The 24,208-nt window shown below is 29.6% G+C and overlaps 2 protein-coding genes and 2 non-coding genes across 6 annotated transcripts in view; 3 read left to right on the forward strand and 1 right to left on the reverse strand.

Annotated features, from left to right (window-relative positions):
• Window positions 1–19,049, reverse strand: part of LOC111415832 (uncharacterized) — a 26,950-nt gene extending 7,901 nt beyond the window's left edge. Inside the window, exons 1-2 of the mRNA XM_071196170.1 lie at window positions 18,607–19,049; window positions 1,839–1,886 (exon numbers count right to left, since the gene is read on the reverse strand). Coding sequence (XP_071052271.1) covers window positions 1,839–1,886; window positions 18,607–18,688 — 130 coding nt within the window. The 5' untranslated portion in view covers window positions 18,689–19,049. The remainder of the gene's footprint in view (window positions 1–1,838; window positions 1,887–18,606) is intronic.
• LOC111415830 (SUN domain-containing protein 2-like) overlaps window positions 1–23,104 on the forward strand; it is a 48,379-nt gene extending 25,275 nt beyond the window's left edge. For 2 of the 3 annotated variants that reach the window (XM_023047712.2, XM_071196176.1), the window contains exons 3-7: window positions 21,831–21,953; window positions 22,010–22,093; window positions 22,142–22,331; window positions 22,388–22,817; window positions 22,866–23,104. In XM_023047712.2, coding sequence (XP_022903480.1) covers window positions 21,851–21,953; window positions 22,010–22,093; window positions 22,142–22,331; window positions 22,388–22,817; window positions 22,866–23,075 — 1,017 coding nt within the window. In that variant the 5' untranslated portion in view covers window positions 21,831–21,850 and the 3' untranslated portion in view covers window positions 23,076–23,104. Of the gene's footprint in view, window positions 1–21,689; window positions 21,773–21,830; window positions 21,954–22,009; window positions 22,094–22,141; window positions 22,332–22,387; window positions 22,818–22,865 lie in introns of those variants that run through there. The other variant, XM_023047711.2, reaches the window with a different exon arrangement.
• TRNAE-UUC (transfer RNA glutamic acid (anticodon UUC)) lies at window positions 15,158–15,229 on the forward strand. Its single transcript has one exon. It is a non-coding gene; the product is annotated as a tRNA-Glu (tRNA).
• Window positions 17,691–17,762, forward strand: TRNAE-UUC (transfer RNA glutamic acid (anticodon UUC)). The gene has a single exon. It is a non-coding gene; the product is annotated as a tRNA-Glu (tRNA).
• Window positions 23,105–24,208: the final 1,104 nt, after the last annotated feature.

Raw genomic sequence — 24,208 nt, forward strand, 5'->3', positions numbered from 1 at the left:
ATGATTAATTTAAAAATAACCTTTAATGATCGACTTCCGGTTATAAATGCCAACTTTAATTTTATTAAATTCTTAATGTTGACGAAAAATCCTTTAAAATGAGTCCAAACTCGACTATTTTATCTCAAAAAATAACAAAGTTATCACAAAAACTTGATAAATTTAAAATCAACAAAGTGAAGTTGGCAACGAAATATCAAAAATGCTCATTTTTGAGATAACCCCATCGTGTTTGGACTCATTTTAAAGGATTTTTCGTAAAGATTATGAATATCACAAAATTAAGGTTGACATTTAAAACCGGAAGTACCCCGTATTTCGATTATTTTGTAAGTTGAATGTTTTTTTTTGTAATATTCATCAGACATTCATTAAAATAAATATAAATATAGCATGATTAATTTAAAAATAACCTTTAATGGTTATAAATATCAACTTTAATTTTATTAAATTCGTAATGTTGACGAAAAATACTTTAAAATGAGTCCAAACTCGACTATTTTATATCAAAAAATAACAAAGTTATCACAAAAAGTTGATAAATTTAAAGTTAACAAAGTGAAGTTGGCAACGAAAAGTTAAAAATGTTCATTTTTGAGATAACCCCATCGTGTTTGGACTCATTTTAAATGCTTTTTCATAAAGATAATGAATATCACAAAATTAAGGTTGACATTTAAAACCGGAAGTACCCGGTATTTCGATTATTTTTAAAGTTGAATGTTTTTTTTTGTAATATTCATTAAACATTCATTAAAATAAATACAAATATAGCCTGATTAATTTAAAAATAACCTTTAATGGTTATAAATATCAACTTTAATTTTATTAAATTCTTAATGTTGACGAAAAATCCTTTAAAATGAGTCCAAACTCGACTATTTTATCTCAAAAAATAACAAAGTTATCATAAAAACTTGATAAGTTTAAAGTCAACAAAGTGAAGTTGGCAACGAAAAGTTAAAAATATTCATTTTTGAGATAACACCATCGTGTTTGGACTCATTTTAAAGGATTTTTCGTAAAGACTATTAATATCACAGAATTAAGGTTAACATTTAAAATCGGATTTAAATTATTTTTAAAATTTAATAAATGTAATAGTTTAAATGTATGAACCGCCTTTGATGTCAATGATATTCGAGGCTATTTAAGTTATCGAATAATATTAATGATATTTATGCAACCAAAACAGTAATAGCTGACATTTGGGTTGCATAGTCAGAAAAAATTATTTATTTTGGGAAATATGATGAAAAATGTTGAGAAAGCTTAGAATTATGTTGAGATATTTCAGAAACGATTTTGTGAAATGGAATTCGAAGGAAAATTAAAACAATCAAGATAGAATGACTCCTAAAAATTTGATTGGGGTTAAAAAGTAGAAACGTCGTTTAGATGTCAAAATTTAGCTTTTGAGGCTAACTTCACACCAACAATTTTTTTTTGCTATACATTATAATAAAAAAAACATTTTTAATTAAAAAAATTAATATCTACATCACAACAGTTTAAAATAGAGATGTTAAAGCCTTATATAAGCGGTTAAAGATAAAAAAAATTTGTTTGCTTGTTATTCACGAACGGGATGCGCTTAGCAAAAACACCTTGACATTTTCAATTGAACTTAAGCCTTTTAAATCGCAGGTGGTTACTCACTGAGGAAGAAAATGCTTTTCTTCCACCTTGTATCATGAAAAGATTGAGTCAAGAGGAAGGTATTTAGCGGTACCACACCTTTACAATCTAAAATCACTAAAATCTAGGTTAGAAGCATTTTTATGATTCAAATTTACATAAATACATACAAGAAAAAAATTGAGAATATAAAAACTTACCTTCGGCGTTTTGTCTCCGTTGTCTCGGCGAAATGTAAATGTTTTCACCTAGAAAAAAAAAAGAAAAAGAATTAACACAAAATTAGGGTTAGGTAAACAATTTCTTTTCTTTTTTAATATTTTCTATTCGATTTTATTTTTGGTTATTTCAACCTAAATTCCACTTTCGTATTAAAAAAAAAAAGACGCGTTGGGACGTGAAAAAATTATGCTCGAAGTGAAAATAGCTCCGATCGGGTTTTTGAAAGTCCTCTTGAGTGAGAAAAGTCGGTTAAAAGTGAAAGATAGTCGTCCATCTACTCAAAAAAAAAGGAATAAAATTGTTCCTCAGAGTGTAATAATAAAACAATATGAATTACATAAATCGATTGTTATCAGTGAAAAGAAAAAATAACCTTCTAAGACGTTTTAATTAATTTATTTTTCTCTTTTTATAAAGAAAAAGGACGTTGTTATTTCCGATTATTTCTCTTACATAATCGCGTATTAAGTATGTCGCTTTGTACAAACGCATATTTTTCAAATTCAACCCAATCCAAATCGACCTTACTCTACGCGGAATAGAAAGCATATCGAAACCAAGGTTGCAAGATAAAACGCATTGAAAAAGACGATAATGTACATATATTATTCTTTCAATTTAAATAAAACTTCAATATTTTATTAAGAGTGTTGTATTCGTGGAAGCGTCTATTTTTGTTCTAAGGGTAGTTGCATCTTCTGCGAACTCAAAAAACAAACAGAGACGCTTTTTTTTAACACGAATGTGTTATTTATCTGCCGGATTTTGAATATAAATGTAGTAATTAGTTGTCGAGATAGCTAAGTTGTCGAGGCAATAACATCAGTTCTTAAGGAACAAACAGAGAAGTTCTTTTCAACGCAAATGTGTTACTTAATTACCGAGGCAGCTATGCCGCCGAGGCAATAGTGCACAAAAGCAACAAATAGTGAATTCTCTTATTTTAAATACAAATGTAGCAATTAGTAGCGTGAGTACTCAAGGAACAAAGAGAGACGCTTTATTCAATACAAATGTGTTATGTCCGAGACAGCTATGCTGCCAAAACTAGAACTAACACTATACCTAGAACTAGAATCATTTGGATTTAGCCCCACGTCTCTAAAGACGGCTAAACCCAAATGATTCTAGTTCTAGGTATAGTGTTAGTTCTAGTTTTACACTTGCACTGTCACTAGAACTAACATTACACCCAGAATTAGAAATATTCGGGTTTAGCCGTGCGTCTGAGGACGTACTGAGGGATGAATATTACAAAAAAAAGCTTCCGGTTTGAAATATCAACTTTGATTGTGTTGTATTCATAATCTTTACGAAAAATCCTTTAAAATGAGTCCAAACACGATATGGTTATCTCAAAAATGAACATTTTTAACATTTCGTTGCCAACTTCACTTTGTTGACTTTAAATTTATCAAGTTTTTGTGATAACTTTGTTATTTTTTGAGATAAAATAGTCAAGTTTGGACTCATTTTAAAGAATTTTTTGTCAACATTAAGAATTTAATAAAATTAAAGTTTGCATTTATAACCGGAAGTCGACCATTAAAGGTTATTTTTAAGTTAATCATGTTATATTTGTATTTATTTTAATGAATGTTTGATGAATATTACAAAAAAAACCGTTCAACATTAAAAATAATCGAAACACGGGGTACTTCCGGTTTGAAATATCAACTTTAATTTTGTTGTATTCATAATCTTTACGAAAAATTCTTTAAAATGAGTCCAAACACGATGGGGTTATCTCAAAAATGAACATTTTTAACATTTCGTTGCCAACTTCACTTTGTTGACTTTAAATTTATCAACTTTTTGTGATAACTTTGTTATTTTTGTGATAAAATAGTCGAGTTTGGATTCATTTTAAAGGATTTTTCGTAAAGATTAAGAATTTAATAAAATTAAAGTTGATATTTATAACCGGAAGTCAACCATTAAAGGTTATTTTTAAGTTAATCATGTTATATTTGTATTTATTTTAATGAATGTTTGATGAATATTACAAAAAAAACCGTTCAACATTAAAAATAATCGAAACACGGGGTTACTTCCGGTTTGAAATATCAACTTTAATTTTGTTATATTCATAATCTTTACGAAAAATCCTTTCAAATGAGTCCAAACACGATATGGTTATCTCAAAAATTAACATTTTTAACATTTCGTTGCCAACTTCACTTTGTTGACTTTAAATTTATCAACTTTTTGTTGTATCTTTGTTATTTTTTGAGGTAAAATAGTCGAGTTTGGACTCATTTTAAAGGATTTTTCGTTAACATTAACAATTTAATAAAATTAAACTTGATATTTAAACCGGAAGTCGACCATTAAAGGTTATTTTTAAGTTAATCATACTATATTTGTATTTATTTTAACAAATGTTTAATGATTATAAAAAAAAACATTTAACATTAAAAATAATCGAAATACGGGGTACTTCCGGTTTGAAATATCAACTTTAATTTCGTTATATTTATAATCTTTACGAAAAATCCTTTAAAATGAGTCCAAACACGATGGGGTTATCTCAAAAATGAACGTTTTTAACATTTCGTTGCCAACTTCACTTTGTTGACTTTAAATTTATCAAGTTTTTGTGATAACTTTGTTATTTTTGTGATAAAATAGTCGAGTTTGGACTTATTTTAAGGGATTTTTCGTCAACATTACGAATTTAATAAAATTAAAGTTGATATTTATAACCGGAAGTCGACCATTAAAGGTTATTTTTAAGTTAATCATCCTATATTTGTATTTATTTTAATGAATGTTTGATGAATATTACAAAAAAAACCGTTCAACATTAAAAATAATCGAAACACGGGGTTACTTCCGGTTTGAAATATCAACTTTAATTTTGTTATATTCATAATCTTTACGAAAAATCCTTTAAAATGAGTCCAAACACGATATGGTTATCTCAAAAATGAAGATTTTTAACATTTCGTTGCCAACTTCACTTTGTTGACTTTAAATTTATCAAGTTTTTGTGATAACTTTGTTATTTTTTGAGATAAAATAGTCGAGTTTGGACTCATTTTAAGGGATTTTTCGTCAACATTACGAATTTAATAAAATTAAAGTTGATATTTATAACCGGAAGTCGACCATTAAAGGTTATTTTTAAGTTAATCATGTTATATTTGTATTTATTTTAATGAATGTTTGATGAATATTACAAAAAAAGCCGTTCAACATTAAAAATAATCGAAACACGGGGTACTTCCGGTTTGAAATATCAACTTGAATTTTGTTATATTCATAATCTTTACGAAAAATCCTTTAAAATGAGTCCAAACACGATATGGTTATCTCAAAAATGAACATTTTTAACATTTCGTTGCCAACTTCACTTTGTTGACTTTAAATTTATCAAGTTTTTGTGATAACTTTATTATTTTTTGAGGTAAAATAGTCGAGTTTGGACTCATTTTAAAGAATTTTTTGTCAACATTAAGAATTTAATAAAATTAAAGTTTGCATTTATAACCGGAAGTTGACCATTAAAGGTTATTTTTAAGTTAATCATGTTATATTTGTATTTATTTTAATGAATGTTTGATGAATATTACAAAAAAAGCCGTTCAACATTAAAAATAATCGAAACACGGGGTACTTCCGGTTTGAAATATCAACTTTAATTTTGTTATATTCTTAATCTTTACGAAAAATCCCTTAAAATGAGTCCAAACACGATGGGGTTATCTCAAAAATGAACATTTTTAACATTTCGTTGCCAACTTCACTTTGTTGACTTTAAATTTATCAAGTTTTTGTGATAACTTTATTATTTTTTGAGGTAAAATAGTCGAGTTTGGACTCATTTTAAAGAATTTTTTGTCAACATTAAGAATTTAATAAAATTAAAGTTTGCATTTATAACCAGAAGTTGACCATTAAAGGTTATTTTTAAGTTAATCATGTTATATTTGTATTTATTTTAATGAATGTTTGATGAATATTACAAAAAAAGCCGTTCAACATTAAAAATAATCGAAACACGGGGTACTTCCGGTTTGAAATATCAACTTGAATTTTGTTATATTCATAATCTTTACGAAAAATCCTTTAAAATGAGTCCAAACACGATATGGTTATCTCAAAAATGAACATTTTTAACATTTCGTTGCCAACTTCACTTTGTTGACTTTAAATTTATCAAGTTTTTGTGATAACTTTGTTATTTTTTGAGGTAAAATAGTCAAGTTTGGACTCATTTTAAAGGATTTTTCGTAAAGATTAAGAATTTAATAAAATTAAAGTTGATATTTATAACCGGAAGTCGACCATTAAAGGTTATTTTTAAGTTAATCATGCTATATTTGTATTTATTTTAATGAATATTTGATGAATATTACAAAAAAAAACATTCAACTTTAAAAATAATCGAAACACGGGGTTATTTCCGGTTTGAAATATCAACTTTAATTTTGTTATATTCATAATCTTTACGAAAAATCGTTTAAAATGAGTCCAAACACGATGGGGTTATATTAAAAATGAACATTTTTAACATTTCGTTGCCACCTTCACTTTGTTGACTTTAAATTTATCAACTTTTTATGATAACTTTGTTATTTTTTGAGATAAAATAGTCGAGTTTGGACTCATTTTAAAGGATTTTTCGTAAAGATTAAGAATTTAATAAAATAAAAGTTGATATTTATAACCGGAAGTCGACCATTAAAGGTTATTTTTAAGTTAATCATGTTATATTTGTATTTATTTTAATGAATGTTTGATGAATATTACAAAAAAAACCGTTCAACATTAAAAATTATCGAAACACGGGCTTACTTCCGGTTTGAAATATCAACTTTAATTTTGTTATATTCATAATCTTTACGAGAAATCCTTTAAAATGAGTCCAAACGCGACATGGTTATCTCAAAAATGAACATTTTTAACATTTCGTTGCTAACTTCACTTTGTTGACTTTAAATTTATCAAGTTTTTGTGATAGCTTTGTTATTTTTTGAGGTAAAATAGTCAAGTTTGGACTCATTTTCAAGGATTTTTCGTCAACATTAAGAATTTAATAAAATTAAAGTTGATATTTATAACCGGAAGGCGACCATTAAAGGTTATTTTTAAGTTAATCATACTATATTTGTATTTATTTTAACAAATGTTTAATGATTATAAAAAAAAAACATTCAACATTAAAAATAATCGAAATACGGGGTACTTCCGGTTTGAAATATTAACTTTAATTTTGTTATATTCTTAATCTTTACGAAAAATCCTTTAAAATGAGTCTAAACACGATATGGTTATCTCAAAAATGAACATTTTTAACATTTCGTTGCCAACTTCACTTTGTTGACTTTAAATTTATCAAGTTTTTGTGATAACTTTGTTATTTTTTGAGGTAAAATAGTCGAGTTAGGACTCATTTTAAAGGATTTTTCGTAAAGATTAAGAATTTAATAAAATTAAAGTTGATATTTATAACCGGAAGTGGACCATTAAAGGTTATTTTTAAGTTAATCATTCTATATTTGTATTTATTTTAATGAATATTACTAAAAAAACATTCAACTTTAAAAATAATCGAAATACGTGGTACTTCCGGTTGGAAATATCAACTTTAATTGTGTTGTATTCATAATCTTTACGAAAAATCCTTTAAAATGAGTCTAAAAACGATGGGGTTATCTCAAAAATAAACATTTTTAACATTTCGTTGCCAACTTCACTTTGTTGACTTTAAATTTATCAAGTTTTTGTGATAACTTTGTTATTTTTTGAGGTAAAATAGTCAAGTTTGGACTCATTTTAAAGGATTTTTCGTCAATATTAAGAATTTAATAAAATTAAAGTTGATATTTATAACCGGAAGTCGACCATTAAAGGTTATTTTTAAGTTAATCATTCTATATTTGTATTTATTTTAATGAATATTACTAAAAAAACATTCAACATTAAAAATAATCGAAATACGGGATACTTCCGGTTTGAAATATCAGCTTCAATTTTGTTATATTCATAATCTTTACGAAAAATCCTTTAAAATGAGTCCAAACACGATGGGGTTTTCGCAAAAATGAACATTTTTAACATTTCGTTGCCAACTTCACTTTGTTGATTTTAAATTTATCAAGTTTTTGTGATAACTTTGTTATTTTTTGAGATAAAATAGTCGAGTTTGGACTCATTTTAAAGGATTTTTCGTCAACATTAAGAATTTAATAAAATTAGAGTTGATATTTATGATTCTATTTTTTGGTCTAGCGCTGCATAACAACTAAAGCTAGAACTAACACTAGACCAAGAACTAGAATAATGTATTTATATTGAAAATAACAGCCTTCATAACTGCCTCTGCAATTAAATAATATATTTGTGTTGAAGAGAGAAATTTTCTTTGTAGTTTGAGTACTCACGCTACTGCCTCTGCAGCATAGCTGCTTCAGCAACTAATCAATCAAGTCAAAATCTTCAAAATTACTTAATGGCAATTTATAGAAAAGAATGAAAAAGAATTTTCTAACTGTAATTTCGTTCGTATTCCTTATTCGAACCGGAATATTATTTAATTTTGAAATTAGGATGTGTGATAATGGCGTTACGGGAAATGTTAATGAAGGCGATGGGTAATTTGTATGCATCGCGAGTAACGCCGATGATAATTGATATCTTAACGGTTCGGTTTTAAAACTCGGCTACCACTAGTTACGTTGCCGTACGTTTTCATTTCGTTACTATTATTATTATGCCCGGTGGGTTTACGACGACGACGGCACAAGTCACCAGTTATCTCGGTCAATTATTTTTACAGTTTTCCCGGTAAATTACCGTCTTTAACACCAACAACCAACTTCTCTTTACGTTAACCAGCTACAATAACGTTCGTGGTAATTTAAATTTTAAAAATCTTTTTGAAATTTATCCCCCAAAACGACCTTTACCTCAATAAAAAATCAAAGAATCACCGTTCTAAATCGATTTGAAACGAGACGAAATTGATTTCATTGTCTTTAAATTCAATCTTTTTTGTTTAAGTTTAGAAATTTGATCCTTGTTTATTTTTAGACGATGTGGGTTGGGTTTGGGTTTCGAAACGATCCCGCCATGACGGTTGTTATTGTTATTGAGTGGATTGCGGAATTTATTCGCTTTTATGGTTCGTTAAAAAAATGATAACAGAAACAATCCTTCCACCGGATTCCAATCCAGATGGAATCCCGGCGACCTTGAGCTCTATCGGCTATTTACTAGGTGAAATTCTTCGAAAACCAGTCGTGGCGGGTATTTAACTTTCCAATTTGCGCGAAAACCCAGCAGCCACTTTCTATATTCAAATCAATGGAATTCTTTGGTGATAAAAAGAAAAATTTTAATCAAAAAATTACTTTGTTTTAAAAAAGAACCCGTTAGATTTGCACACTACTATATTTGAAGATGAAAGAAGATGAGACGAGATGAAATAAGATGAAGTCGATGAAAAAGAAGAAGTTGAAGAGGTGGTAGATTTAACATCTACAAAGTGTAGGTCACAAGACTAAGTTAGCGGTTGGCAATCTTAAGTCTTTCTCTCTCTCTCTATGTGTGGTTCTTCGGTGAGGTCGATGTGGTGCCTCTGGTTACGTTCCATCACGATTCCAAGAGACGTACACACACAGACGGATCAACCTCAAGAATCCCAATAACAAACTCGAGACGGCAGACGACCCTACTGACACACTAAAAGTGATGCGATGGACCCGGAATTGTTATAAGAATATAATTTTATTAAAACAATCATTTTAAATCATAATAATAATAATTTCTTTAATATGTCAAATTGTTGGTGAGTTGGCAACATTAAATTTTGTGATGTCATAATTAGTTTGGGATTAAAAAGATAGATGGTGTTATTGTCGTAATTTGACAATTATAAATTATAAATTTCTCTTAATATCGTGATTAAAAAAAGTTTCTATTTTGTGTAAACCTCGAACGGATATTTGATTAGAAAGTGAGTTTCTTATAAAAATCGACACAAAACGATTTATATCGTAAACAAGCACACACGCACGTAATTTAAAGCGTTAATCTGTGAAATTACCATTTATAACACAATTAGAAACTATTCTTATTGTTGAATAAAGCAACGAGATATAAAAAATCAATATAAGATTATATACAAAAAATCTTCCTTTTAACCGACATAAATCATTGAACCGTCGATAATTACCGCGGACATTACCAGATGTGGCTTTCGCTTCTAGGATGCAGAGCTTTCTATTTCATCTTTGATTATACACCAAAGCGAATTAATACAACAACACAGGAAGTTGCTATTTTTACTTTTTTTTACTTCATTTATCTCGTACGTTCTTCTCTTAAGACTTTAAAATTTCCCAACATCCCATTTGAAATTGAGCAAGATTCTATGAGTTACTTTATTTCTTAAAAATAGCGTACTAATACAAATGTATTCTTTAATTCGTGTATTCGGGTTTAGCCGTCTTTAGAGATGTGCGGCTAAACCCAAAACTCGACTATTTTATCTCAAAAAATAACAAAGATACAACAAAAAGTCCAAAAATGAAATAAATTAAAGTTAATATTTCAAATCGGATGTCTTTTTTGTAATATTTATCAAAAATCCTTTAAAATGAGTACAAACACGACATATTTATCTTCAATATTAATGAAGTTATGGTCAACTTCCGGTTAAGAATGTCAACGTCAATTTTGACATATTTGTAATCGTCGTGAAAAATCCTTTAAAATGAGTCCAAACATGATACGTTTAAATCCAATATTACTCGAGATATAAGCAACTTCCGGTTTAAAATGTCAAACTCATTTTGACATGTTCTTAATTTTTATAAAATGTCTTAATATTTGTCACAAAAACAAAAATAAAATTAAAAAAATCAAAAATTAAGGTTGGTATTAATATTTAAAAATTAAATTGCTATCTTCATTGTTGCTAACTTCGGGTTTAATGCTTTTTATTCTAACTTTTTTGTTTTTTGAGATAAATGCGTCTTGTTTGGACTTATTTTAAAGGTTTTTTAATGAAGAATACATCATGAAAGAACACCATGAAGTTATCCATTTGTCTATTATATGATAACTAATTTCAAATTTAAAATGTCAACCTCAATTTTGACATATTTATAATCATTGTGAAAAATCCTTTAAAATGAGTCCAAACATCCTACGTTTAATTCCAATATTACTCGAGATATAAGCAACTTCCGGTTTGAAATGTCAAACTCATTTTGACATGTTCTTAATTTTTATAAAATGTCTTAATATTTGTCACAAAAACAAAAATAAAATTAAAAAAATCAAAATTTAAGGTTGGTATTAATATTTAAAAATTAAATTGCTATCTTCATTGTTGCTAACTTCGGATTTAATGTTTTTTATTGTAACTTTTTTGTTGTTTGAGATAAGTGCGTCTTGTTTGGACTCATTTTAAAGGTTTTTTTAATAAAGAATACATCATGAAAGAACACCATGAAGTTGTCCATTATATGATAACCGACTTCAAATTTAAAATGTCAACCTCAATTTGTAATCTTCATTAAAAATCCTTTAAAATGAGTACAAACACGACATATTTATCTTCAATATTAATGAAATTATGGTCAACTTCCGGTTAAGAATGTCAACATCAATTTTGACATATTTATAATCATTGTGAAAAATCCTTTAAAATGAGTCCAAACATGCTACGTTTAATTCCAATATTACTCGAGATATAAGCAACTTCCGGTTTGAAATGTCAACGTCATTTTGACACATTCTTAATTTTTATAAAATGTCTTAATATTTGTCACAAAAACCAAAATATAACAAAAAAAAAAATTAAAAATCAAGGTTGGTATTAATATTTAAAAATTAAATTGCTATCTTCATTGTTGCTAACTTCGGGTTTAAAGTTTTTTTATTCTAACTTTTTTGTTTTTCGAGATAAGTGCGTCATCTTTGGACTCATTTTAAAGGTTTTTTAATGAAGATGACAAATATGTCAAAATTGACGTTGACGTTTCAAACCGGAAGTGATTGTATCTCCATTAATATTAATGTAAAATATGTCGAGTTTGGACTCATTTTAAAGGATTTTTTATGAAGATTACGAATATAATAATAAAATTAAAGTTGACATTGGCAACTGACAGTTTTTTTCACGACTAAACCCGAATGTTTCTAGTTCTCGTTCTAGTTTTTATGCTAACTATCGCTGTCGTTTGTAAAATGGATAAGATGAGAGATATTAATCTATTTCTAGAGTCTCTGAAGATAAAAGACATATTCTTCATCTTCTTCTCTTCATCCTTTTGTTGCCTGATGGCGTGGGATAAATTTTTTTTCTTATTCCTCCGGTTCCTGGCTAATTCCCTTATATCTGCTAGAGTCTTCTCTCTCTCTTATTCCCAAATTCTGCTATTCTTTCCTCCCACTTCTTTGCTTCAAATATCTTTTTTACTATTGTGTTATGCGCCATTCTAATCATGTAGGCGTACCACTTTAGTTGCTTCTCTCTATTTTGTTGATTATCTCCTCTTGATCCACGCCCAGTCTTATTACCTCATTTCTTATCCTATTTTCCGTAAAAACTTCATTTCCATCACTGTGATATTTTTTTCCTGTTTATCTTGGAATGCCCATGACTCACTGGCATATGTTAATAATGGGATTGCCACCGAGTAGTACACTTTTAATTTTATCTTTTTATCTATCTCCCTCTTTCCAAAAATTGTTGAAATATTAATTAAAGTGAATATATTAATACTATTTATTCCATATTATTTATTTGTTATATTTACTACTTTAAACATAAGTATATCATTTAGTTGGAGAGGCAACCGCACTGTCAAAATAGCTGATGAAGGAGCCATGTAAATGTTACTTAGTTGTTGAGGCAGAAATTTTGCAAATAACAAATCAAACAGAAAAAATCTAACCATGTCAAATCTATCGACCTTGCAGGCACCTTTTTACATTTTCTTATCTTATAATTGGTGCAAATCCTTGCACTACATTCTGATCCACATATTATAATAAATTATTTCGAAAAATTTATCTACAAAATAAATAGTTATTTGCCTCAATCTTTAATCAGTAGATACATTAAAATTGGTTGTGTTTTCTTGATAATTTAAATTCCTTAATTAACTTATTTTCTAGGTTTAAAGTGTATTGTGTCGATACGACTTTCGAATTCTCTTCTTCCTCTTCTTAGTTACGGGTTTAAGGAGATGTTATCGCTCCTTCCGTCGATTATGGGTTGGAACAATAGTGTGGTGGCACGGTGCATCTATTGGGGCTTTCCGATCGAATAATAATGGAGAAAGGAAGGTCTTTCTTGTGGTTGCGTAATAATCCGTTTTAAAAAATATCATACGCTCAAAAAGCATCAAAAAGTAGGTTTTACCCCAAAAATTCGCTTCAATTCTAATTATGTAGAATTTTCTTTTATAAATTAACTGTTAATTTGCGGTGTTATTTAGTTTTACATCCTGTTTCTTAACGATTTGTTGGAAGTGTCACCTTAAGACGAACGAATCCATCCGGTTGGGTTCAATTCTCTTCAACTAAGTCCTCGCGACCACTTTGCGCGATACTATGTCGTTCAAGGTCACACATAACTGTACCGGGACCTGCTTTGCCACACACACCATACTCAACGAAGAACCCAACATACGCAGTCAAGTGTCCAACTCATTTTTTTGTTCTGCTTTTAACCTTTAAGACGATTTAAAATCGAGGTCGAAAAGTTTTGTATTAATAATCAAATTAATTAAGGATTTTTGATCCCAAAGCAATTTAGGGCAATTTTTGAAATTAATTGTGTATGTAGGACGGAGTTCGAGTAGGTCAACCGGCTAAAAGAATCGAACCTTCTTCAGCGTCATCTTCCCCCTCCTCACTTCTTCAAGTATCTCGAAACTCATTCAGATTTTTTTCTTCAAAATCACTTGGTTCTTTACGTAAGCATTTTCTCCCATGCAAGAAGAATATCCTTAAAAAATTTCACCATTATAATAAAAATTAGAGCTATTGTACAAGAAATCCTGGTAAGTTTTCCTTCTCACGAGTTGTGACTTAAGACTGCGTTGTGAGATCGCGTTTGTTGGAATTATCCCATACATTTAAAAATTCTTCTAAAACACCTAAAACATTCATTTACAAAATTTCAATCTCATAAATAAAGCTTGAAACTTAATGAAATATTTACCTATTAATGAAATAAGTTTCAATAAACTCGATTAAGGTCAAATTCGCGATGAATCCGGGTTAAAAAAGGTATTGAATTAAAAACTTCTTTGTTATTCCGGAGGCCCTCTCAAGACCCAGTTCGCACGTGCCCCCGACGGAATTACAAGAAGAAAAAAAAACTATATAGACGACGTTATAAAAGGCACGAAAACCTGAATAGATCGAATTGCGTCGTCGTTACCTAATGATCCAGTTCTTTAGGCGGAGCCCCCGATACAAAGAAACAAGGACAAAAAATAAATTTTAATCAAACACTCTCAGTTTTTGGAATCTCGGTGTAATTTCATGCTTCATACACATTTCTTTATTAAAATTATGCGATTGAAACTACTTTTAGTTTGTTTTTAATGTAATAACAAAGAGAAAGTTTATAGATTTGGTTAAAAAAAAAAATAAATGTGATGCAATAACTATATCTCTATGAAATTTACACCGATTTTCTAATTAACCTCGATTTAATTTCAAAACGTCAAAAATTTTTGACATTGTTTCAAGCCGATAATGTCGTAATCGTTATTACCGTTACGTCATCTATTAATTTATTTATTTATCTCTTTGCGTTTAATTAACTTTTAAATCACATTTCAACGCACGTGAATTTAAAACTTACGAGTAGATGGAAAGAAAAAACTTACTCGTTACATAACCAAAAAAAATTCTCCATGAATTCATAAACAAGTTGTGTTTGTGAAGAAAGGTCACGCGCCGAACCGGAAATACTTATTCAAAACGGAAAAAAGGGTCACTCCGGCATCTGTTAGATATCCCGCTAGTTAAAAATTACTCATGCAGATGCACGAGTAAAGTTGCTCTTTGTAGGTAGTTTTAAAATTACGGAGATCGCGTTACGTGAACCGTACTAGAACGCCATCTGGTTCAGGTTTAATTTATCGACAAGTGGGAATTTAAAAATGTTTAACCGGTAATTTAATTGGAACGAGTGGAATTTCAAATAAAATAAAGAAATTTGATTCAATATCAATAAATTAATCTAAAATTAATTTTATTTAAAAAAAATATAGGGAATTTTTTCGGGGTGAGTTTTGACAGTTGGTAGTTTTTGAGTGTATCCGATATGGTCTAGTGGCTAGGATACCTGGCTTTCACCCAGGAGGCTCGGGTTCGATTCCCGGTATCGGAAAATTTTTTTTTTTCAAAAATCTATCTCTTTGATTATCTGCTTATAACTGTTTCTAACTAATCAGCATGTTTCACATAGTATTGGAATAACGTTACGTTTTCTTCTGGTTACACGAAAATTCAGGCAGAAGAAGAGTCATAAAAACAAGAACACTAAAATATTGAAGAAATCTAAATCACAAAAATGGTAGAAGCCTGAACATAGCCATGAAGAAAGGCAGAATAATGAGGATGCCAAAAAAATCAAAAAGGAAGACAATGCAGCAATCAGTCATTTTGAAGTAGTCAGAAAGACCCGAGACAGAAAAAATGTGCCAAAGACAATGCAGAAGAATGAAGATGAAAATACTACAGAAGCTAGTAATTTTCAAGTTGTCAGAAATATGTCAGAAAAAAAACGAGGTGCCAAAGACAATGCTGAAGTCAGTAATCAGTAATAATATAAAAAGCCAAATTCAATGAAGATAAAGGTATTACAGAAACCAGTAATTTTCAAGTTATCATAAAGATGCCAAAAAGAAACGAGGTGCCAAAGACGCAGAAGCCAGGTTCTATGAAGGTGAATATACTACATAAGCTACTAATTTTCAAGTTGTCAGAAATATGCCAGAAAGAAACGAAGTGCCAAAAACAATACAGAAACCAGCAATTCGTAATAAGACATAAAGCCATGTTCTATGAAGGTGAATATACTACATGAACTACTAATTTTCAAGTTGTCAGAAATATGACAGAAAGAAATGAGGTGCCAAAGACAATGCAGAAGCCAGCAATTCGTAAAAAAACATAAAACCAGGTTTTATGAAGGTGAATATACTACAGAAGCTACTAATTTTCAAGTTGTCAGAAATTTTCCAGAAAGAAACGAGGTGCCAAAGACAATGTAGAAGCCAACAATTCGTAAAAAGACATAAAACCAGGTTTTATGAAGGTGAATATACTACAGCAGCTACTAATTTTCAAGTTGTCAGAAATATGTCAGAAAGAAACGAGGTGCCAAAAACAATACAGAAATCAGTAATCAGTAATAATATAAAAATCCAGATTCAATGAAGATAAAGATAGTACAGAAACCAGTAATTTTCAAGTTATCACAGAGATGCCAGAAAGAAACGAGGTGCCAAAGACAGTGCAAAAACCAACAATTCGTAAAAAGACATAAAACCAGGTTTTATGAAAGTAAATATACTACAGAAGCTACTAATTTTCAAGTTGTCAGAAATATTCCAGAAAGAAACGAGGTGCTAAAGACAATGTAGAAGCCAGCAATTCGTAAAAAGACATAAAACCAGGTTTTATGAAGGTGAATATACTACAGAAGCTACTAATTTTCAAGTTGTCAGAAATATGTCAGAAAGAAACGAGGTGCCAAAAACAATACAGAAATCAGTAATCAGTAATAATATAAAAATCCAGATTCAATGAAGATAAAGATAGTACAGAAACCAGTAATTTTCAAAGTATCACAAAGATGCCAGAAAGAAACGAGGTGCCAAAGACAGTGCAGAAACCAACAATTCGTAAAAAGACATAAAACCAGGTTTTATGAAAGGAATACACTACAGAAGCTACTAATTTTCAAGTTGTCAGAAATATTTCAGAAAGAAACGAGGTGCCAAAGACAATGTAGAAGCCAGCAATTCGTAAAAAGACATAAAACCAGGTTTTATGAAGGTGAATATACTACAGAAGCTACTAATTTTCAAGTTGTCAGAAATATGACAGAAAGAAACGAGGTGCCAAAGACAATGTAGAAGCAAGCAATTCGTAAAAAGACATAAAACCAGGTTTTATGAAGGTGAATATACTACAGAAGCTACTAATTTTCAAGTTGTCAGAAATATGACAGAAAGAAACGAGGTGCGAAAAACAATACAGAAATCAGTAATCAGTAATAATATAAAAATCCAGATTCAATGAAGATAAAGATATTACAGAAACCAGTAATTTTCAAGTTATCACAGAGATGCCAGAAAGAAACGAGGTGCCAAAGACAGTGCAAAAATCAACAATTCGTAAAAAGACATAAAACCAGGTTTTATGAAAGTAAATATACTACAGAAGCTACTAATTTTCAAGTTGTCAGAAATATTCCAGAAAGAAACGAGGTGCTAAAGACAATGTAGAAGCCAGCAATTCGTAAAAAGACATAAAACCAGGTTTTATGAAGGTGAATATACTACAGAAGCTACTAATTTTCAAGTTGTCAGAAAGAAACGAGGTGCCAAAAACAATGCAGCAAAAATAAAGTTGCTCGCATAAAACTAGAAGAAAGCAAGGTCGTTTGAACGTAGACAAAAAATTAAGGTGGCTTATAGTAGAAAAATTAAATTCAGAAACAAGCCAGATAGAAGACTTAGGTAAGAATTTTAAAAATATAAGAAGTGACCTTACAATTATTTAAGATTAATTACATACTCTATTAATTTGATGTTTTAGAAAGTTGGTACTACTGTAACAGATCCGATATGGTCTAGTGGCTAGGATACCTGGCTTTCACCCAGGAGGCTCGGGTTCGATTCCCGGTATCGGAATTTTTTTTTTTTAATTTATATTTAAAAAAATATTTTTTTGCGCAACTGGAAAAACCAAAAGAAAGGAAATATTACGCAACAGTCAACTTGAGAGAAATAAGCCTGTATCGCAAAAACCATATGTTGTCTTTGGAAAGAAAGCAAACGGCCTCCAAGTTACTAGAAAGTAGTAATTAAAATAACTTAAAATTCGTTAAATAACAATTATATCACACCGAAAATCAATTTAATTCTTAAATAATCGTTTTTGTTTTCAAATTCATTTTAATTTACACACTAATAGTTGTTTTAGAAGATGTTTTGTAACCTTTCACCTTATACAACGATGCAAAAAACCATGCCGATTGTATACGCGTTGCTTTAATAGTCATAGTCATCAATTCTGGTATTCTCTTGCATCCAACAGAAGTAAATTCTTACGTAAGTGTCTCTTAAGAGGACTTTGAAAACCTCCACGATTTACGTAACTCAATAAAGCAGATTTGGCTCGAATTTTTATCAACATAAATCTTCTAGGTGTTATTTCAAGGATCGTTTTGTAAAGAATTTATTCAAATTACTCTTTGATGATGATGATAATGGGTGTCGCCAAGGTTTTAATTTTCATTCATAAAAAAAAATTTATGTTTATAACCTTGAAAATGACATTTAATATGGCGTATGTAACGTCAAATTTTTTTGAATATATTCGTTTAGAAAAAAGTAAAAAAAAATAAATAAATAAATAAGAGATACTTTCTCCAAAGCGCTTTACAGTTAAACAACCGATTAAAGTTATTATAGAAAGTTTCAAATTTATCTCGGTTAAGATAAATTAAAAAATTTTAAAAAAAAATGAAAATACCTTTTACAAAATTAAAACCATCCAAAAATAAAAACGTCCAAACCAAAAAAACCATCATCCTTCTCCTTCTAGGTTGCAACATCACCACTCAATAAAAATCACTTCACTTTTGATTTTATTAAAATCACCTTATTAATATAATAATTAAAAAAAGATTTATTTAGACACCCATTTTAATTGAAACTAAGTCCAAATTAAAAATGTTTAGTTTTAATTCAAACCGCGACGACGCTTGGCGAAGAACTAAACTCTGCGTCTACAAAACTCAACTTCTTTGCTTTACCACTCGTTTCGCACCGAATAAACGAGAATCACCTGCTGCTGCTGTTGGTGTTGGTTTGCTGGCCAAACGATCAGCAAAAGACCACGGCATTTAGAAAGTCTCCGTCGTCGACAAGAGCTTTGTGTGGGGAAAAAGTGGCTCCGCCGCTCACCTTACCCACTAAACTATGCTGTATAATACTGGTTGGTATACAGATAAGTGTGTTTTGTATGTATTTAAGCGTTTACCTTGATGATCAAAATCTTATAATACAAGTTAGCGCAATATAAAAAAAATTGGCACCATTAAATTGATCGTTTCATTAATCACTTCTTATTAAAGTTTAATTTATTTCCTTTTTAATAGAATAAAACCTAAAAAATTTAAGAATTTAAGCCTATATTAAAGAAATTGAGATTTTTCTAGGGAATATTGATTTTGTGAAATCAACGCGACTTTCTGTCGGCTACTTTCACTTCGACAAATACAGATAAATCTTTCGAATAACCACAAAAGAAGTGTTAAAATAAAAGTTAATTTAAATTTAGCGCCAATTTCAACCAATTTAAAATAAACCAATCATAGAGAGATGAGAGTTGTTTACAAATATGGTTTTGACAGCTTTGTCAAATTTTATATTGAAAACTCTTATTTTGAATTGCACCTACCTCAATATTTTTAAGGATAATTCCATATTATCTTCAAATTCGTGTTTGCGTCCTTCCAATTTCATCGTAAACGAAGATATCTCAAATACCATTTACGTGCGATGTTGATAGATGGCGCTATAACCAACATAAATAAGTTAACCTCAAATTTTTTTTATTATAATTAAAAACTAAATGTTTATTGTTATAAAATTTAATTCAATGCATTAACTAATTCAAATAAAATAATTAAATTTTGAAATCAATGAGTTAATTTACGATTATTTCCAACTTTTCTGACAGGTGTCAAAAATTTTAAGTTTTTAAATGTACTCACCTCAATATTTTTAAAGGTTAATTCGATTTTAAGGTGGGTTAATCTTCACGGTGGGGATCAATTTTCTTTTTCGGTGTCTTAAGAAAACTCCTCATTTGAATTCGTGTTTGCCTTCTTTCAATTTTCAACATAATCGGAGATGTGTCAAATACCACTTACGGGTGACGTCAATAGATGGCGCCGTAATTATCATAAGTGAGAACCTAAAATTTTTTTTATTATAATTAAAAACTAAATGTTTATTATTATAAAATTTAATTTAATGAAATAAAATAATCAAATTAAAAAATCAATGAGTTAATTTACAACTTTTTTGACAGTTGACAAAAATTTTAAGTTTTTAAATGTACTCACCTCAATATTTTTAAAGGTTAATTCAATGTTAAGGTGGGTTAATCTTCACGGCGGGGATCAATTTTCTTTTTCGGTATCTCAACAAAAAAACTCCTTGTTTTTTATACGTGTTTGCCTTCTTTCAATTTTCAACATAATCGGAGATGTGTCAAATACCACTTACGGATGTCGTTAATAGATGGCGCCGTATGCATCATAAATGAGACAACCTAAAATTTTTTTTTATTATAATTAAGAACTAAATGTTTATTATGATGAAATTTAATTTAATGAATTAACTAATTTAAGTAAAATACTCAAATTTTAAAATCAATGAGTTAATTTACGATTATTTACAACTGTTCTGACAAAAATGTTAAGTTTTTAAAGGTACTCACCTCAATATTTTTAAAGGTTAATTCGATTTTAAGGTGGGTTGGTTGATTTAAAGGATCGACTTCACGGTGGGGATCAGTTTTCTTTTTTGGTATCTCAACAAAACTCGTTTAAATCGTGTTTGCGTGGTTCCAATTTTAGCGTAACCGACGATACGTCAAATACCTCTTACGTGCGACGTTGACAGATGGCGCGATAAGCTCCATAAATTAATTAACCTAAACATTTCTCTTATTATAATTAAAATCTAAATGCCATGTTTATAGATGTATCGATAAAGATACAAGGTATTTAAATTAATATTTATATTAATATTGCACTTTAAGCGTAATCGAAGATATTTCAAACATTACTTTCGTTCGACATCGATAGATGGCGCTATACATCAACATATTTACCTAAATCTTTTTCTGATTGGTATTAAAAACTAAATGTTTATTATAAAATTTAATTCAATGAATTAACTAATTCAAATAAAAAAATCAAATTTTAAAATCAATGAGTTAAGTGGTTAATTTACAACTTTTCTGACAGTTGACAAAAATGTTAAGTTTTTAAATGTACTCACATCAATATTTTTAAAGGTTAATTTGATTTCAAGGTGGGTTAATCTTCACGGTGGGGATCAATTTTCTTTTTTGGTATCTCAACAAAACTCGTTTAAATTCTTGTTTGCGTGGTTTGCATGCTTTCAATTTTAGCGTAATCGACGATGTCAAATACCACTTACGTGCGACGTTGACAGATGGCGCGATAAGCACCATACATTAATTAACCTAAACATTTTTCTTATTATAATTAAAATCTAAATGCCATGTTTATAGATGTATCGATAAAGATACAAGGTATTTAAATTAATATTTATATTAATATTGCACTTTAAGCGTAATCGAAGATATTTCAAACATTAGTTTCGTTCGACATCGATAGATGGCGCCATACACCAACATATTTACCTAAATCTTTTTTTAATTGATATTAAAAACTAAATTAATACCATTATAAAATTTAATTTAATGTTTTAATTAGTTCAAATAAATTCAATTAAAATTTTTCTTCATTAAAAGAAAAATTTATTAATTTTAAAATCAACCACTGTCATCTGTCAAAAGATTTAATTTTGAAACGTCATTTTGATTCACGAAAATCTTGCAATGCCAAGAAGTCGGCCCAGAAATCGAAATTTCTTAGGTAATTTATCTCGATTTCTATTCCAAATCTAAAAAAAATGTTTAACATTTTCTTCCAGGATTAGGACAACACAGATCTATGCCAAATTTAGATGAAATGATTGCAATTAGAGGTAACATTTCGAACGCCGGAGATTATCGATCAAATATTTTAGAAGAACTTATCCCCATGGAAGATATAGGTAAGATAAAGTTAATTAAAATTAATCAATTTTAATCCCATTATTTTTTGTTTTAGAATATGAACAAAACAAGTTGAAAAATTTAGTGTTTAACTTCCTTAAAAAAGGAATCGTTACCATCATCGTGTTAAATCTCGCTTGTAAGCCTTCAATGATTTGAAATGTAAACTTTAATTGGATTATTTTAGATTTATTAATCGACCCAAAACCAATTTATAAATCTTTGGAGGCTTTAATTCCAAATTCGAATTCAAAATGCGTTAATTATTGGAAAGAAAGTTACACAAACGAGTTAAAAATGATTGAAAGTAAATTGCGCCACTTGGAATACCAAATTGCAGCTATGAATATGGAATTTTCGAATTTATCTAATTGGAGGTTATTTTAATTAAATTCTTTCAAACAATTAAATTAATTTAATTCTTATTTTTAAGAATTAACCACGAACATGACGTTTTAAACGAATTTATAAAAACTAAAGATGATACGTTGGAATACATTTCAAATTTGGAACAAAAAATGGTTAACACTTTAAGTTTATATGATGCTGATAAATTGGGCATCATCGATTACGCTTTAGAATCTGCCGGGGGTGTAGTAATCTCCACCCCAAATACAATTCCTTACCCCTCAACAGTTACATACGTCTTAATGGGAATGATTCAATTCTACACCACAAGCAGCCCTAATTTAATTATACAACCAGGAACTTTACCAGGTCAATGTTTCGCTTTTTACGGCCCCACCGGAAGCATCCGCATCAAATTAGCCCGAAATGTATTAATCACATCCGTTACGCTAGAACACACCCATCGAAATCTCATCTCCGATAACACAAGTTGCCCGAGAGATTTTAAAGTTTATGTGAGATTATAATTTCGAAAATTCTTTTATTATTTTTTAATATTTTAGGGTTTAAAATTTGATGAAGATGAAGTTATTGAAAAATCCGATTTGGGGACGTTTACATATGTGTTAAATGATGATTCGTTACAAAACTTTGAAGTTGAAAATGATTCCATTGAATCTTTTGAGTTAATCGAGTTGAATGTTTTGAATAATTATGGAAATAACGAGTATACTTGTATTTATAGGTTTAGAGTGCATGGGAGACCTATATAATATAAATAAATAAAGTTTTTGTTCAATAATTTGGTTGAGATTATTAGTTAATTTAAAAATCATATAATAACTATGACTTATAGAGATGTCAATGCTTCTGCAGACCTAAATCCTAATCACGACAAGAATACACCAAAGTTCAAGCATCCTATTCCACTTCACCCTGATGCTGTTCAGAGGTCAATTTGTACTTTGTAAGAGTGCATCAGCGTAATGTTACCATAATGTAAATGGGAATAGGAAAAGATCTAAACCTAGGATTATAATGAACAATGACCTAAGGGTGACGAATTCTCATGGAGCAAGGCGAAATATCATGGAGACCATTATCTTGAAATCGTTGCACTACTTCTAAATTACTCTTACTACCACAATCCCATAGCTAGATGCTATACAGGCTGTTTCTATAAGTCGTGGCATAATTGGACCGCGTCATGCATCACTTGACTAAGCGACAAATAAATAATGTTGAGAAATTTTCGTTTTCATTTCTCTAAAAATATAAGACTTCACAGAATAGACAGGCTCAAACTATTGAAAATTGTTTGCTGTTTGGCTTTATTTTGATAGCCAAATACTCGGCTATGATGTAACCTCTGGTAAACGTGCTCCAATCCGTAACATTTTGTAATTGATAGAAAACCACCGTAACGATCCAGAAAAGGTCCCAGATGAAATTATTAGGGACGCTACTATCGTTGCAGAAAAACTTGGACTGGGAGAAGACATAAAGTCAGTGCGACGTATTGTTGAGATACAACAACAACATCGGAACAACCACCCAGCAGCAAGCCCCTCAAAATTCTCAGCCCCTCTAATCGAGTCTCAGAAGACCCCGTCATTTTCCTATCTAAATTACACCCGGCTCAAATGTTAGACATGTCCCTTGAAGACCTCATAGAAGCTGATGAAGTCTTTCCCCAATTTTACAATTTATCAAATATCAACAACAAAATCGAATTATGGCAAGATAAACCTGACTCAAAAGAACTAAGTGTTGTGATTGTCATAAAAGATGCCGAAATTTTTTTCCCTGAAACGAGAAAAGCCTTTATAATTTTGGTCAATTTACCCTGCACGACATATACTGTTGAACGATCTTTTCGCACTATGGCAGTATAGCAGAATGTAGT

This window comes from Onthophagus taurus, chromosome 5 (assembly GCF_036711975.1).
Source record: "Onthophagus taurus isolate NC chromosome 5, IU_Otau_3.0, whole genome shotgun sequence".
Classification (NCBI taxonomy): domain Eukaryota; kingdom Metazoa; phylum Arthropoda; class Insecta; order Coleoptera; family Scarabaeidae; genus Onthophagus; species Onthophagus taurus.